This window comes from Vicugna pacos, unplaced genomic scaffold, assembly GCF_048564905.1.
Source record: "Vicugna pacos unplaced genomic scaffold, VicPac4 scaffold_76, whole genome shotgun sequence".
NCBI lineage: Eukaryota > Metazoa > Chordata > Mammalia > Artiodactyla > Camelidae > Vicugna > Vicugna pacos.
In genome coordinates, this window is record NW_027328757.1 from 552,717 (window position 1) to 570,247 (window position 17,531).

Sequence of the window (17,531 nt, forward strand, 5' to 3'; positions counted from 1 at the left end):
GGGAGGCCTTGGATGCAGTTATGATCTACCGTCTGGTTCTTAGCTTTGTAAGCTTTGAAACTTGATTGGTAGTATAACCAGAGACTGGGCTCCTGGGGACTGACTCACACTTAACCAAATTCACAAGAGACCAATATATCAGCCAGAATGCCAATTGATTAATTTATAATGAGAAGTATAACCTCCAAGTGGAACAGATACTAGTGTTTGCTGATCAGCATATAATCTCCCTGTAGGCATATTTACACGAGGAGCTAAATGATACTAAGAACGTTGCTTGGTGAGGATGGACTCACAGCAAGGGGAGTTCAAAGGATAATTTTAATGGTTCATGTCATCAAGCTATGAGAGTCTGATACCTCCATCTCCACTATTGGGCTAGACCTCCAGAACAGTGCTGAGGATGTCAGCCTCCGTCCCAGTATCTCTGCCTCCTGTCTTGCCCTCATACAATACAGATGATCTATTTAAGCCTAGGTCTGACAATATCATTCATTTGATCCGCTGACTTTAATATAAATTCACAGTCTAGACTCATCATTACAAAAAGTTTAAAATATAGAGAAAAGTTGAAAAAATAAGACAATGAGCACCTATACACCTATACACCCACCATCTGGATTCAACAGTTGTTATCATTTCGCCACATTTACTTTGTGCATGTGTGTGTGTGCACATGTGCACTGAGTCCACACTCTTTAATAGAGTTTTCTAAACTCTTCATGTTCTGGCACAACCTACTTGACCTGCTTCACTCCCCTTGGCTTCCCCTTTGCAACTTACATCCCTGATATACCTAACCACTGAGTGATAGTTCCTTGAATGTTCCCCAGGGTTCTCATGTAATATAGTATTGCATATGCCTGAATATCCTTACTCTCTTTTTTCTTGATTAACTCGATTTGTTCTTCAAGACTCAGCCACGTGCATGTTGCCATAGCACCCTGTACTCTTCTCAGTGATGACATGTATTACACTGTACTGTTATTGTTTATTGACCTCTCTGACCTTCCTAGTACACTGCGAACTCATCGAGGCAGGGACTGTTTCATTTGTCTCTGTATACCTGTTAAATTCCTTTAACAAATGTCTTGTGCTTAGTAGGTGTTCAGCAATAAGAAAATCCAACTGCCTGCCAGATGGTGCTACCCAGTTACATCATGAGTACCTTGAATTCAACAGATCAAAACTGAACTCACTTCTCCTCCTACCCACTCTACACATTTCAAACCATCCTCCTAATTAAATGCCATCCAGTCTTCCAAGCCAAAAACCTCAGAGCAATCCCTAAGTCTTCCCTCTCATTCATCCTCCAAACAAGCCCTGGTGATTCTATCTTCCAAAATACATTACCAATCTGTCCAATTCTCTTTATCTCCACTACCCATCTCGTCCAAACCACCTTCATTTCTCACCTGAAGCACTGCCAACAATCCTCTGTCTGGGCTCCCTGCTTCTATCCTTGTCTCTTCCAATCTATTATCCACAGAGAAGCCAGATGATCTCTAAAATTCAGAGCTGATTATATTACTTCCTGCTTAAACCCTGATTATGTTACTCCTTGCTTTTGGGTCAGGTTCAGGCTCCCTAGCTTTACCTAATGCACCCTCAAGAACTGACCCCTTTTCTTGTATTGTTCTCTGCCTTGAAAGGCTAATGCTCTCAAGCTCAGCACAGGTGCGACCTCCTCTGGGCAGCTTTTTCTTACTTCCTAGTCTGGGTGAGCTCCTCTTTGCTATCACCTACTACTGCCCTAAGCATACCTCTATCATAACTCTTACACCACATACATAGAGCACTCTGTACACACTACCATGATCAGTACACTTGTTTGTCTCATCAAAGCTAATTTATAAGCTTTTTGAGAGCAGAGTTAATGTCTTTTTAAAATCTCAGTGTTTAGCCCATGATTGGCATATAGATTGCAATAAATAATTAAGAATCAATGGATAGTAACAAATGTCTCTCCAAAGTTCATTTTTGTAGATAGCTTATAAAAGATCTCTTTTCTTTTGGAGACATTCTTTCTTCAAAGTACAATATAGTCGACTGTCATGCAGGTAATATTGATTGAATATTGAATGTTCTTCACCAGCAATTTCAGACAATTTCTGGGATTGTACCATTTCTTTAAAATGGCAGATGCTACCCTTTTCTTTTCCCCTAGGTAGTTTTTCTCGCAGAGATTAATGTCATCAGTAGTTGGGGGTGCCATGCCCTTGGTCCCATATACCTCCCTTGACCTCTAAAGTCCTTTTCGATACCTATGGTTCATGTTTCACAAAACTGCCCATTTATTTGGATTCTAGGTTCTGTTTGCTTATGGTGTTAATTTTCCTCTAGGTTTCTCTCAAGCCACTGGGGCATTCAGCGCAGAACTGTCCCATGCTTAATCTTTGCAAACAATATTGATTAAGTAAATGTTGGGCCAGTCAGTGACTGAGGGGAGTGATTGCTCAGGAATTTAACAAATGTTGGGCTGACTAAAGTAAATTATATTTCTTTGAACTGAAAAAAATGGCTAAAACTAAGCATCTTGAACATTACTCTCTCTGATCATTACCTCAAATTAACAACCCGAAGATTATTTTAAAAGTATTAGATCCCTGAACCTGTTTAATAATGTTAGTGTTTAACAGATATTCTTACACTCTGCTAAGCAGTGTTGTAAGTGTTTTATGCCGTGAACTCATTTGATCATCTAGACAACTCTCTGGGGTAGGTAGTATTATTATCCCTATTTTACAGATGATGAGGAAACTGAGGCACAGAGAGATAATTTCCCCAAGGACAAGAGTTATCCCTGTCAGCTGCCAGATGTATTCTCTCATTTTAATCTAATGCTTATTTATTGAGCACCTACTAAATGTGGTAACTGACAGAATAGACAAAACTACACTTAAAGTAAGAAGAAATCTTAATGCAATAGTGACATGAGTGAATAGTCAAGGTGAGTCAGGCTCTTTTTACTTAGTGGGAAATGGAGAAAGAGTATGTAGTTAAATGGCGCAGACATACCTGTTTGGGTAAATCTGGTTTGTGGCAGCTGAAGAAAAGACACTTAGTTTTGAGGTGTATGAAAACAGTCATTCTTTCTTGAGGGCTAAGATGACTTTTAGAAGGGGCATCTGATGCAGTTTGTTTATTTATTTGATGCAGTATATTTAGCATGAGGTAAGGGCAAGAAGGAAATACACAGGTATGACGCTTGTTTGGAGCAGGAAAAGAAAAAGTTAAAAAAAAAAAAGTAAGGCGCTCTTCTTGCTTCCTCCCGCCCAGAGAATTAGTAAACAGCCTGCTTAAACACCAACCACCTACCCAAATTCTCTTGACTGCAACTCAGACTCTTCAGATCTGAGCTTTTTAGAAGTACTTTCGAGTTCCGGCACCTTAAGCGTGAAATGCCCTGTAGTCAAACGTTCTGAGGGAAACATATATTCTTGCAATTCAAAACGGACTTGAATCCTACCAGCGAGCTTTTCTGTTGGTCGATTCTATAGTTCCTCGCCTGCCCATTTTTCATAAAACGACACGCCACACCTGACCGACCACACAACCACCGATCCTATTCTAACGCCGGCCCATCCTGTTACCCTTTTAAGAGGCGGATCCCGCAGTGTCCTTTCCCCCCTCCCAGCCACCTCTACCCCCAGTCGGCTGGGCGGAGCTTCGCGCTAAAGCCCCGGAGCCCGACGCGGCCGCGGCAGTGGCGAGGAGGACTGGAGCTGCGAAGAGCTGCAGCTGCGGCGGCGGCATCTCCAGCGACTTACGTGACTCTCAGCTCCGACCCCGCTCGCCGCGCGTGCCAGTCTCTCCCCGCCCCCTCCCCACCTGGCGCGCACCTGGTCAAGGCCAGGGTCCCGCCGAGAGCCAGGAGGGCGCGTGCCAGGGGCCCGAGGGGACCGCAGAGCGCGCGCGCCATGGGGCCGCCGCCCGGGGCCGGGGTCTCTTGCCGCGGTGGCTGCGGCTTTTCCCGATTGCTGGCCTGGTGCTTCCTGCTGGCGCTGAGTCCGCACGCCCCGGGCTCCCGGGGAGCCGAAGCGGTGTGGACCGCGTACCTCAATGTGTCCTGGCGGGTTCCACACACCGGAGTGAACCGCACCGTGTGGGAGCTGAGCGAGGAGGGCGTGTACGGCCAGGATTCGCCGCTCGAGCCCGTGGCTGGGGTACTGGTACCGCCCGACGGGCCGGGGGCGCTCAACGCCTGCAACCCGCACACAAATTTCACGGTGCCCACCGTCACGAGGGACTGGGGCAGCAGCGTGCAAGTCTCCTGGTTGGCCCTCATCCAGCGCGGCGGGGGCTGCACCTTCGCGGACAAGATCCATCTGGCTTACGAGAGAGGGGCGTCTGGAGCCGTCATCTTTAACTTCCCGGGGACCCGCAATGAGGTCATCCCCATGTCTCACCCGGGTGAGTGCAGCTACCTAATTGCGCCCCATCAAACCCTGCCAAGGCCATTTTCTCTTATTTTCCTCAGTGTTCTCCCCGCCCCCCGCCCCCCCACGGTCCCCTTGCTCCGAAGGAAAACGAGTGTCCTTTTTGTCCCCACCGAGTGAGGCAGGGTCCTCTCTTTCCCGAGATTCACCCTGCATAGGGGGTTGGGCGGAAAAATCCTTTAGAATTTGCCTCTGGTGGAAAAGGGTAAAAGCAAACGGAGTGCGGAGGCTGGCAACTCGAGGAGGACTGTTTGGGCTCTTTGCGTCGTCTTTTCCCGGGGTTTCACGAGGGTGGCTTGCGCTGGATTAATTGGTTGGTGGTGGTCATTGGCTTTGAAATGACTGGGGAGAAGCCTACTGGAGAAGCCGGCCTGGAAATCCCTTCCTCAGTCATGTCTTGTTGACAGCCTCAGGCCCAAAGCAGATTTTTCCCTCCTCTCTCCTTGTTTTTCTCTGTATGTTTCCTAGTATCAAGTACAAGATTGTGTTACCGTGCCCTGTTAACCTCATTGCAGTTTGGTAGAAACTTTGCTTAGCTTTTGGGTTATTCTATGCCCAGGGGTCTCAGGTTCCAAGTGATTGCTAGTATCAGTGCTTTCCTCTGCTTTTGAAAAATCTGATTTAGGTTATTGAGTGGTGAAACAGGTTGATTAGTGTTATTGAAAAAAGAAGAGGTTTCTGCGTGAGGCTGGCAAAGGCCTAGACTTTGGAAAATGTAACCCAGGTAGGTCTTAAATTTGTGGAAATGAGGTGGGTTACTATTTTTCCCTCTTCAGTTATCCTTCCAGAAACCTTTTCCTCTATTTGTGATTAGGTATCCATACCATATGTACATAGTGATCCTAGGCCCCAAAACACAAAGGAAAAAAAAAACTGGGGGAGAGAAAGGCACAGACACGTTATAGCAGTATATCATAGTTGTTGAGAGCTGGGCCTCCAGTCAGACCTTGGTTAAATTCCGGCTCCACTGCTTACTTGTCCTGTGACCTTGAGCAACTTATTTGAAGTCTTTAAGTCTGGGTTCCCTCATCAATCAAATGGGAAAGAACTAAGAAGGAACCACTCCCACACATTTGCCTTGAGGATGAGATGAAATAATGCCTGTAAAGAGTTTGACACCTCATCCTTTTCGGTAAAGGTTAGGGGATAGGATTAGCTTTTTAGGAGTCTCTGGAGAGATGAATCTGGAGGCTGTGTGTATTTTCTAAAAACACTGGCCCTGCCTAGAGAGCACTTGCAGTGAGTGGCTGGGTGGTATAATGGAAAGAGCACTGAGCTGGAACTCGGGAGATTTGAGTTATTTTAGTCCCTTCTCTGTCTCTACCAGCTTTGTGACCTTGTACAAGTTACTCACTAGTCAAATGATAGTATAGAGGTAGGGGGAGGAGGAAGCCAAGTTGGCAGACCATGCAGAGACAAAAATGAACTAGATGAACTCTAGATGAATTCCAGCTCTAAAATGCTGTGATTCTTAGATTTTATGTTGATTAAAGGAGCAACTGTGTCTCTTTTGGTTGATAATTTATTGATTAGAATGAAATTACTTTTTAAAGGCTGTTAGAAATGAAGAATAAGGACAATTTTAAAGTCCTTACATTTTCAAGTTGGCTACCTAAATGCAAGGATTTGACTTGGCCTCCTGCACACAAGATTTATTTGCATGGATGATTTGGAATTGAAGAGTACTCTTTAATTAGAGGGTTCCTATTTAGACCACTTTCATCCTACTTCTGTTAAGGACATAAGCTTATATTTGTCTGGTAGTTTTAGGGGAAAATAAAATAAATTTGTGTTGAGCTCCCACTATGTGCCAGGAACTCTATACACATCTTACTTAGACTTTATTGGGAGACAGTACGGTATACTAGGAAAAGCCCAGGCATTGTAGTCAAGAATGGGAATCAAATTCTGGATTTACCACACAGTAGCTTTGTGTCCTTGGTCAGATTATTTAACTTTACTGAATCTCAGTTTTCCCATCTATAAAATAGAGCTAATATTTACATTGCTGTGATTATCAAGGATAACGTATGCAAACTACCTAGCAGAAAATAAACACTCATTCAAAGTTATTACAAGGGAGAGGGTATAGCTCAGTGGTAGAGTGTGTGCTTAGCATGCACGAGGTCCTGGGTTCAATCCCCAGTACTTCCATTAAAAAAAAAAGCTAAATAAACCTAATTACCCCCCAAAAAACCCAAAACCAAACAAACAAAAACTAAAGTTATTACAATAGGCTAATGCTAACAAGATGCAAAAAACTGATGAACAAACATGTGCTTATGCAACTGTCAGTGTAAAAATGTTGGGAATCTAAGCATGGCTTTTTGTTTCAGGATACTGTGAAATAAATATAATATTAAAATTATTAAAATATAATAGCAATATATTATTTTATTAATAAAAATAATACAAGAAATAAAGCCCTAAATATTGATCACTTAATTAAAACAACATTCAGAAAAGTGTTTTGATACTTTAAAAATGTATTATTATCTGAGATGATGACTGTAGCAGTGTTTACCCTTAGGCTAACTAGCTAAAAGAGCTAGCTGGTTCCTTGAGGTATGGAATTACATTTCTCCCTTGAAGTCCTGGAGAAACGACTTTTCAACACAAGGGGAAAATCACTTTGCATTTCATCCCCGTATGTTGTTAAATATTTGTTTGCAAAGTGCTGTGGTGTTTGCTCTGCTCATTCCTGAGCACAGTCCCAGGGTTCACTGTAATCTCTGGTCAAAAACGATTTTCTCTGGGATCTTAGTGGCAAAGAGGTAGGACTGAAGTTTAAGTGTTAATTAACTTAATATATATTGCCATGAATTATACAAGGGCCACCAAATGTGGAAAAGCCATTGCTGTTGTCTTTATTTACAGAACCTTTCTTCACCCACTCTCACAGGTGCCTGTGCTTGAATTGTCTGTCCTTTGTTGGAGTTTGTGCTGATCATCCACACTCCCACCAATCACAGTCCTGTGACCATGAAGACCCATTTGTTTCAAGTAACAGAACTAACCGGTTTAGAACAGTTGACTTAAAACTTTGGTGTTTTGGAGAGAAACTCCACTATATGTGAGCAATCAGTTAGGAAAATGAGGCTGTTTTTATGCATACCACAATTTCCCAAAGGGTAGCTGGAGCCATACAGCAGCCCATGCAGTTTGTTTCTCTATGTTATTTTGGTTGCAAAGGGTCCAGGAGAATCCTGATTCACACAGATTAAAAAAATTGTAAATGACAGATTTTTATTAACAGCTGATCCTTCAATCTCTGGATATTTTTCATTCAAATTGATCCAGAGACTGGGAAGAGAATTCGGAGAAAGTTTTGGTTTCACCGTTTAATTACTAGTCACATGTCTCATCTTAAACCTGAAAATCAGATAACAGGCAGCCAAAACTTTGAGTAAGCACTAAAGCCATGTAAAATGTAGGACTGTCTCGGTGAAAACACATTATGCGTGCTCTTGTTATATTGCACAACTGACTCTGCTGCTTTTGCCAAGCAGATGAGCCCAAGCCTTGCAAGCTTCCTAGTTGAACACAGCCCACGGGTTGAAGTGGTGTCAGTACTTCCTTGTACAATTTTCCTTGAGTCAACATATGCAGACACGAACTTATTGAAAGACCTGTGCAGAGCTGCAGGCTTCATAATCCGTGACGCACTTGCAAGAACTTGAAACACATTCACGAGGATGGCGGGAGAAGCATTATTCCTGAGGGCTATAAAAAAAAGTGAATGAACCACACTGCTTAAATTAATGATTTGGTGGTCTCCCATGGGATACAGTTTGCTATATAAAACAGTAGCTTGTATGCGTTGTTGGAAGACAGTTAAGCATATTAAGAGCATGGCCTCTGCCACTTACTATTTTTAAAATCTTAGGCCAGTATTTCACTTCTGTAAGTTTCAGTTTTCTCCTGTGTAAGATGGGCATAATAACAAACTTGTCTGATAAGGTTAGTGGAATTTAATACAGATAGTGTTTGTTTAACACAGAGCCTGACCTTTAGGGAGCTACTATAACTTTTTTTAGCACAATTAAGATAGTTAAATGTATTTTAGAAAATGGAACTTGAATTGTATGTTAGTATATTGTATGTTAGTATATAATTTGAAAATGAATAGCCCAGAGTACTTCACAGTCCCTATTACCTGACATGTAACTGTAACCCTTTAGGCGTAAAGTGACTAGACTGAATTCTTTTGTTTTAATTTTTTTTTTCAATTGAGGCACTGAGGATCGAACCCAGGACCTTGTGCATGCTAAGAGCTCACTCTACCACTGAACTATACCCACCCCTCTAGACTGAATTCTTGATAAGAAAATGACCTTTTGGCCCACCTATGTTTTGTCATTCTTTTCTCAAATAACTGCTCCTTCAAACAGCCAATCTTTCAATTCACAAAGGACTTTGGAATAGGATTTTCCACTGATTTATGGCCACCCAACCCCTTCTCAACCATTTGACATTTAGTTTTTATTCTGTTTTTTTTTTTGTTTTTGTTTGTTTGTTTTGCCCCCGAGGAAGCTGACTTCGAAAAGAACCTTTTTTAGTAGAATGAGTGGTTCAAAAGAAGATGAGAACAGATTGAGTGGTGATGATTTACCAATGTAAAACACCATTTCAAAATCTCTTCCCATGTGCATCCTTTTGGGCTTCTTGCAGTACTGTATTTGATACTGTTGACCACTTCTCCTTTTGAAACTTTCCCAAGCAGTCTCTTGCTTCTCTTGCCTCTCTTTGGTTTCATTTCTGTTATTTTACTAGTGCATTCATCTCGCACCTCTTCCTCCTGGCATTCACACCCAGGCCTCCAACTCTCCTCTAATAAATAACCGCCACATCCAGTTGATACCATCACTTTCAATCTTTTCATGTATGTTCCTTTCTCCCTGGCAATTATTATTACCCTGCTTTCAGTTCCTGTGTCTTCTCTGGGAATAAATACTTAGCCTCCTAATTGGTCTCCCTGCCTCCGGTCATTTCTTCCCTCCAGTTCTTCCACATTGCCACTGGAACACCGCTCTGGTCACATATATGCCATTGCTCAAAAGCCCATTACTTATGATTTTTAGAATATGTCCCTCAGAACGGCATACAAGACTCTTAATAATCTAGTCCCAAGCTGCTTTTGAAGCTTTGTATACCTCTTGTCTTATGTTGATCCTTAAACATTCTCTGCCCTTTCCCATTATCATTCCTTTGCTCGTATTTCTGCTCTTGCCTCTGTACCCTCTTCTTCCCAGCTCTGCTGGTCAAAACACTTACCCATCCTTCAGAACCCAACACAGATGCCTCCTCATCTTTGAAGCTTTTCTCAATTACTTCTTTTGCTCTTACCACCACAGCCCCCACACCAAAACCAAAATAAGCTCCTCCCTTAGCTCCCATAGTCTCTTTTATAGTACTGTCTGCATTTTGCTGGTAGTTATTTGTTTATATATTTTACTTTCCTATTGGACTTTAATCATTTGTTTTCTTAATTTTCAGATTCCCCATAGGAACCTTTGTGCTGTGTGTGCTCGGGAAATGCTTGTTGAGTGGACTTAAATACACAAAAATGTCAGAGGGTTGTAAGATTCGCTAGAAAAGTATCTAACAGAAGAAAATTGAAATTCAATTCATTGAACATTTATCAAGGGTCTACTATATGCTAGGTACTGCGTTTCTTGCCTGAATATACAAAGGAATAAGAATACATAAATATTTCAAGATTGCAAGCTCCCTAATTTTTATGGTGGTTGCAATCATGGGCCACTTTATGGGATCTTAATGGCAAAATGACCTAGGCAACAGAGAAATAGTGCCAATGAGTATTTACATTGAATTTTCCCTGTTCTTTTTTTTTTTTTGATGTTTGAAAACTTGATTTACACCATTCAATTGATGTCTCCAGTTGAAAGACTTCCATTGAACATGCTGGTGAATGTGGAATTCCATAACATATAAACCTCTAAAAAATAAATATAGCTTGATCAGTGAGTTGTTTTTCTAAGCACATAAAGAACTGTTTCGCCTGGTCCATGGAAGATGTGTGTTGTCTCATGCAGAATGCCACATTTAATCTCTGTTCTCAGACTTAAGTGGAGGAAATAGAGGGAAGTACCAAAGATATGTACTAAGTTATTTTCTTATCATAAAATTAACCATGCTTCTTGAAGAAAACTTGGAAAATACAGAAAAGTATAAAACTAAAAAGCTACATATAATTCCATAACACAGAGATGGTACCATTAATATACCTTCTTGTCTCTTTCCATGTATAAGGATGCTTTTGTATCCTACTTTTATCATACTGGTTATCTTTTTCATGAATATGAATACAGTAAAAAGAAAATACAATCTAAAGGAAAGCATAAAAAGCCATAAAAATAACCATTTTAGTATTTTGGGATGTTTTGTTGTCATTTTCTTTTGCTTTGCATATATATTATTTAAAGAATTATAATTATATACTTTATATACAGTTTTCTTCCCTGCTTGTTACTCTAAGCATTTCCCCATGTAATTAGAAATAGAAAGAGAATGTTCTTGTAAGCTGAAGACGGTGGTCTTTGACTGGAAGGTGGAGATGGAGCTTCTCTTCCATTAACTAGCAGAAAGGAAGTGTAGAAATGGTGATGGGGAAGGATGTCAATTGGAACTTTTAAAACAAAAATATGCCCCACAGAGATTTACATAAAAATACGCTTACTAGCCATAAACATGATCTGGCCTAACCCATATGCATTGCCTGTTGTGGGCTTGGTCTTTTGAAAGGGTTGATCACCACTTGTGCCTTAGTTCCTCTTCCATAATCTTCCTTTAGGTGGTGTCCTTGTCACAAATGAGGTTTGCACCCAGTGTCCTTGTTGCTTGGCTAAGTAGGGCCTCATTGACTAAAATAGCTTTTGTTTTTCATGATGGCCACTGAACTGTAAACTATTGTTGGGGTTCTCCCCAAAGTTTACTTAGTAGGGTACCACAAATACTGCCTAGGAGTGAATAATTTTGGGTATCTGTAAATGGTACTGAAGAATAACGTACATACCAAAAAAGGTACAGAAATAATTCATGTATAGCACTGTGAATTTTCACAAAGCAAGCACACCTGTGTAACCAGCACCTAGCTCGAGAAACAGAATAGGACAAGAGCCCCTGAAGACTATCTTGCTGCCCAAGCTGAGGAATTTTTGAAGCAGCACGATTGTCCACTTTGTCTCCTGAGGAAATGACCTCTTGCAGCATGTGGTAGGAGCCCAGGCAACCCACAGAAACAAATCCTTCACTTCATTGGCGCTGGTAAACTAGTTAACTGTGGTGATCCTCAGCTACACACCATAGGAAGTTACTTCCAAGCTCAGAGTACAAGCATTTTTTGACACAGTTACTAAGCCAGTTCAGAGTTGCCACGTTTTGCTATTAACGCTGGCTTTAAAAAAAAAAAAGGAGGTGCCAGGGATTGAACCCAGGACCCCGTGCGTGCTAAGCACACACTCTACCACTGAGCTATAACCTCCCCCCATTTAATGCGCACTTCGAAGCCCTATGGGCAAAGCAGAACACAAGGGCGCTTTGCTATTATTCCATTTCCTGTTCTGTCTCTTTCCGCTGTATGTATGTCTTTCTATACATCATGACATATAATTACTGCTTGAACTTACCCATAGACTTGTTACAATATTGATTTCTTTGGAAAAGAAAGTTTGGTGATTCATGCCTAACTTGATGGAGGCTGTTAGGTGCAGAACCTAGTCGTGATTTACTTGGTTTTAATGCTTGAATGCTCAGGTTAGGTACAAATCAGTGATTTTGAGTTACCCCTGTTTATTTTGACCTTTTCTGAAAGAAGATGGTGCTTGAACTCACTTGTTAATATGTGTGTTTCTCTCAAGATATTAATCATTCTCATTTCAGATAAAATGTTGAAGTAGCTTTGTTAAATGCTGCCTGCAACTAAAAAGTCTTAGCTTTTGAAAAGAAAATACACTAAAATGTTAACCTTGGTAATTTCTGGTTGGTGGAATTATAGGTGATTATTGTTCTCGTCATTATTTTTCCGTATTTTCTGAATTTCCTATATAATGAATATGTTTTGTACTTGTAATCAGAAAAAAAATCAGGTATTTTAAAAACTTCAAAATACTTCTATCGTGTTGATAAATCCTAAAGAAAGCATTAGTAATGTGGCCATAGCAACAACAGGAACAAAGCATATCTGATAATAGAAGTCATTTACAGACTATTATGAGAATTTAAAGAGAAATTACTTTGGTCTTTTGGCTATATCTTACCCACATAATTGTTAGAGTGGTCCTTTCTCATTAATACTAATTGGTTTCTTCATATGTAAAATGAGCCTTGAACACTAAAGAACTTTAAAGGCTGACCTTTTTCTGTTTTAATGTGGAATAGAATAGTTCTCTTTATGCTTTGTATCACTATTTATATTGTTGTCTTTCCCCCTTTACACCTACCTCACCTTTCTTGGTATTTTTGTTTCTTTCCCATAGGAGACCTGCTTCAGCTCACTAGCCCCCTTCAATATCTATTCTATTCAGTACTTTTAAGATTAGTGCTAAATTTAACACCTTAGCATGAAGAATCCAATATATTGGCAGTTTTCACCCATGACACACTGAGTTCATCTGATGACAACAGCCTTTGTCATTCTAGAAAAAAGGAGGAAATTTTGTGATAATTAAGGAAGAGGGAAATCATAGTGTTCTTATTTTACACTTTGTTAATGATATACAGAACATACAAGCTCAAAGTTGCATATAGGACATCATTGAAACTGAATTACAGATCTTCCTAGACTTATGGTGGGATTATATCCTGATAAAACCATCGTAAGTTGAAAATATCGGTAAGTTGAAAATGTACTTAATACACCTAATCTACTGAACATCATTAAGTTAGCCTGAACTACTTTAAACGTGCTCAGCACACTAACATGAGCCTACAGTTGGGCAAAATCATCTAACACAAAGCCTGTTTGATAATAAAGTGTTGCATATCTCATGTAATTTATTGAACACTGTACTGAAAGTGAAAAACAAAATGGCTGTCTGGGTCCAGAATGGCTGTAGATGTATTGGTTGTTTCCTGTCGTGATGGCGTGGCTGGCTGCTTCTGCCCAGCATCAGGAGAGGGTATTGTCCCTCACATCGCTAGCCTAGGAAAAGATCCAGATTCAAAATCTGAAGTATAGTTTCTACTGTATGCGTATTGCTTTTGTACCATCATGAAGTCAAACCATCATAAGTCAGGGACTGTCTGTACTTGTTTTTAAATTTAGCGTTTCCTTTGAAATAATATTCTGCTATGCAAAGCTCCACAAGTTGGTGGTTTGCACAAGAAACTCAAATTCAAGGATAGCTTCTGTACCACTTCTTTTCCTCTTAGGATACATTTTGTGTCCTACTTTTCTTCTCTCTTCCTTTGCCTTTCATAGCTTGATTAATTCTACCTTAGATTCTTTCTCTCTCAGCCCCATCTTCTTTTTTAAAAAGAACTTGAGCTTCCTTCTATGCAATTCCATTTCTTTTGAGGTGAAATTAAGCATTATAAGAAACCAGTACTCAATATCTGACGAATTTGAATGTGTCCATAACTCACTCCCACAATCTCCATAAAAACCTCCCATCAACCATGTAATCTTCCTGATTAAATATGCATTTTTATTGTGTCCCAGTATTTAAGTTAAATTTTAAATGCTTTAGGGTTTGGGGTTTTTTTGTTTTTGTTTTTGTTTTCTTTTTTGCCTTAGGTATTTCCGTGATTTTTTTTCTGAGAAGTTTTAGTACAAGTATGGCTTAAATAACCATTTATATTTGCTTTGAAGTTTTTGGTCCTCAAAGCATTTCACATGACATTAATCTGTAGGCTCACTTGGGAACGCAGACACTGCTGAGCAGCACTACTATGGGAAAATGTATTCTCTCTAGTTCCAAACAACTGATTTACAAATGAATTTTTGAAACACAACCCATCAGTGTTTCTGTTGTGGTTATTGTTCATAATGATAGCTCTATAAAATATAGCTTATTGTGTTCTCCCCAATCATGCTGGTTTAGAGAGCTTTCTCTGCTTACTCAGGTTCTTTGTAATGTTCACCAAAGCTCTACCTCACCTTTTCCATGTGTTTCACCTTAAGGACTCTGCATTTTGCTTTCCTAACCTATGATCATTTCAGAAGTTGGCTTATTTTAATAGCATTTGTAACGTTCCCAAAAGTTTTAAAACCATAACTTTGACTGGTGGCTTAGTGAACCATTAACAGATTTCCAAGTCAGTACATCTTTCCTTAGTTTAGAGGATTTCAACAGTCATTCAGATGAAGGCTAGAAAAGTGTGATTCTATTGAGTGAGGATTTCGTAGAGCTACAAGCAACCTATATTTAACACAAGTCTAAAGTGCGTTGAGTTGTAGGAGGGTTTCGAATTCTTGTTTTCCACCACCATCATTTCATTTTGGCAAGAGAATAGGATGTCTAAAAGAAAGTGAAACTGGCTGGTGCAAAAACATCAGTCACCTCCCTCGCTCTAGCCCTCCACCCGCCCCCTATCCATTTTACTCCTTCTGTCTGGCTGATGCCTTTTGGTTGAACTGGCAGACAAGACAAGGAAAATGACTTACCTTGAGTAATGTAATTAAAGGCTGGCAAATTATCCTTTGATGGTAAAGAAAGCTACATTGCTCTATTTTTATTTCAACCCATTGTACCAAAGATGAATGTGTTCCATCTGAAATTGGGAGATAGCATATTACAATGGAAGAACAGGTGTCCTTGAATCAGATGGCTTTGTTTGAATTCTAGCCCTACCAATTAATAAATATGTGATCTTGGACTTCACTTATCTTGTTCATAAAAAGGCGGATAATAATGCCCATTTTCTATGATGTTGTAAATAAAGTGCTGGGCATGCAGTGGACATTTTGTAAATGTTAGTTCTCTTGAAACTTAACAATTTTTTTATTAAACATTCTATTTCACCTTTGGTTATTACAGCTGTTCAGTACCGCATTTTGAAATATGTAATTGTTTCATATGTAGAAGTAGGGAAAAAACTGACAATCCAAATTGCTATTTTTCTGGCCGTTTCTGAGAAATACGGGTAGAATCACATAATCAAGAAACTGAAACAACTTTTGTCCTTCTCTCCTGTGTATTTCCATCTTAAGCAGCAGCAAGACGTTAAAATCAAGATGTGAAGCTCTAACAATAGAAATGACTTTGGACCTTTTGATGGCAAAGTGATAAAGATTGGGGACTTAGGAATCAGAAGGATTTTGATTTGAATCCCAACTCTATCATGCAGTGGCTTTGTGACCTTAGCTAAATTAACGTCTTTTAAGACTCAGCTTTCTCATCTATAGAATAGGGGATGATATTTGTACCTACTTCATAGGGTTACTGTGAGGGATAAATTAGATAATATATAAAGCACTTTTTACACAGCCTGGTTCATTAAAGAATAGCTTAACCACTCCTCACCCTCATGTACAGTCCTGTCCTGGAGATTGGCAATGCGTACCACTGCCGGGCTTCCCAGAGCCTCTGATATGCTAAATAAACACGGTTTAACCTTGTTCAATGTGTTGTTTTCTAAACTTGTTTATTTATAGAACCCCTTTCCTATCAAAATACTTAACAACTGAAATATAATTTGGAAAACACTGATTGCCATGCACTTGATAGCTTTTCCCTTCTCTCTCCCTCTCTCTGCCCTCCACTCCCCTCCCTCCCTCCCTCCCTCCCTCTGTCTCTCTCTCAGACTGGCCTCATATTTTACCTGTATCAAAGTTCTGTCAGTGTCAAGGAGTGACTAGACCAATTATCTCACTCTGATAAGAACAGAATGTTTTCAACTGTGATGACAAACATTTTAGTTATGTGTCTTGGTACTAATATGGTGCCCTTTAAATCAGGTTAATATGACAAGTGTAATTATACAGGCTAGGCTTATTCTCCTTATTGACTTTCAGAAACACTTTAATGTGAAAGGATGAAAACACCAAGGAGACAGGTTTGTGTTTGTTTTTATCAGTTAGTCTTTAGGCCTTAGTACAGGACTTAGCTTTTATAATACTTCATAAAGGAGGAAATTTAATATTCTCAATTAGTAGAATATTCTTAGTTTTGGATTTCTTTTAACTGAATGATACCAAAATTTATAGAGGCATGCCAAATTCTCTTTTTCTCCAATTCAGATACCTAATAGAATACTAATTGGATGTCTGTAACCTTTGCATCCTTGCGTTCATGTGGCAAAGTCACAATGAATACCCCATCTCTCAACATAATACTCTCCCTAATTTTAATGATTAATGTAATTTCCAAATTCCCGTATTACAAACCATGCCTGAAGAGAGTATGTACAAAAAGAGGTTCCAATTTCAACAAAAGTTTGAACACCCCCTTTATGACAAGCATGGTGGCTGGAGGTCGTGGTAGGAGACAAGTGAATGGGAAGTAGCTAAAGATAAACAATGGCCTGGTCTTTTCTGTCTAGCTGACATTTTCGGCCTATATTGCTTTTCTTTTGACTAATAATGATATTTTAGTTTGGTACTCAAATATCAATTTAGGTAGGGCTTTAAGACCTACACAAAAATGTTCCTCCCCAGAGTTTGGCAGTATTTAAGGTACAGAGTATGTTTCCCTCCCATACATTCTTGTACTAGTTTATCTGAAAGTTTGAGTATAAAGTGGCAAGTGGTGGAGGCCATGTCCCAATTGTATTTGAAGTCTAGGCTATGTCCTGGTTTTTTGCTCATTTCCCACCCCGCCCAATACAGCAGCGATTTATTCAGTGGAATTCTCCTTCCCAAGGTCTCACATTACAGGAAAACAGAACCGACGAATAGAAGGACAAAAGATCACCATAATTTCTAACATTCATTTGTATACATTTTTCCCTGAAACCCCTAAATCTCCTGTCTTTTTAAAAACTGCCTAACAAGTATCTAATTGTTTTCAACCTGTTGTGTATATTCTGTTAGTCAGTAATTGCTTTACCTTGAGCCATTAAAAATCCTTATCAGATTCTGAATAGCTCTGGATGTTGCCCAATTTATTATCCCAGAGGGTTGACTGCATT

The 17,531-nt window shown here is 39.9% G+C and overlaps 1 protein-coding gene across 3 annotated transcripts in view; it reads left to right on the forward strand.

Moving 5' to 3' along the window:
• The window catches only part of RNF128 (ring finger protein 128), a 76,398-nt gene that overhangs the window by 25,201 nt on the left and 33,666 nt on the right, over positions 1-17,531 (forward strand). For 2 of the 3 annotated variants that reach the window (XM_072957772.1, XM_015247848.3), the window contains exon 1: positions 3,674-4,413. The exons of the other annotated variant lie outside the window; for it this stretch is intronic. In XM_072957772.1, the coding sequence (XP_072813873.1) occupies positions 3,921-4,413 (493 nt within the window). In that variant the 5' untranslated portion in view covers positions 3,674-3,920. Of the gene's footprint in view, positions 1-3,673; positions 4,414-17,531 lie in introns of those variants that run through there. 3 annotated transcript variants of the gene reach the window in all.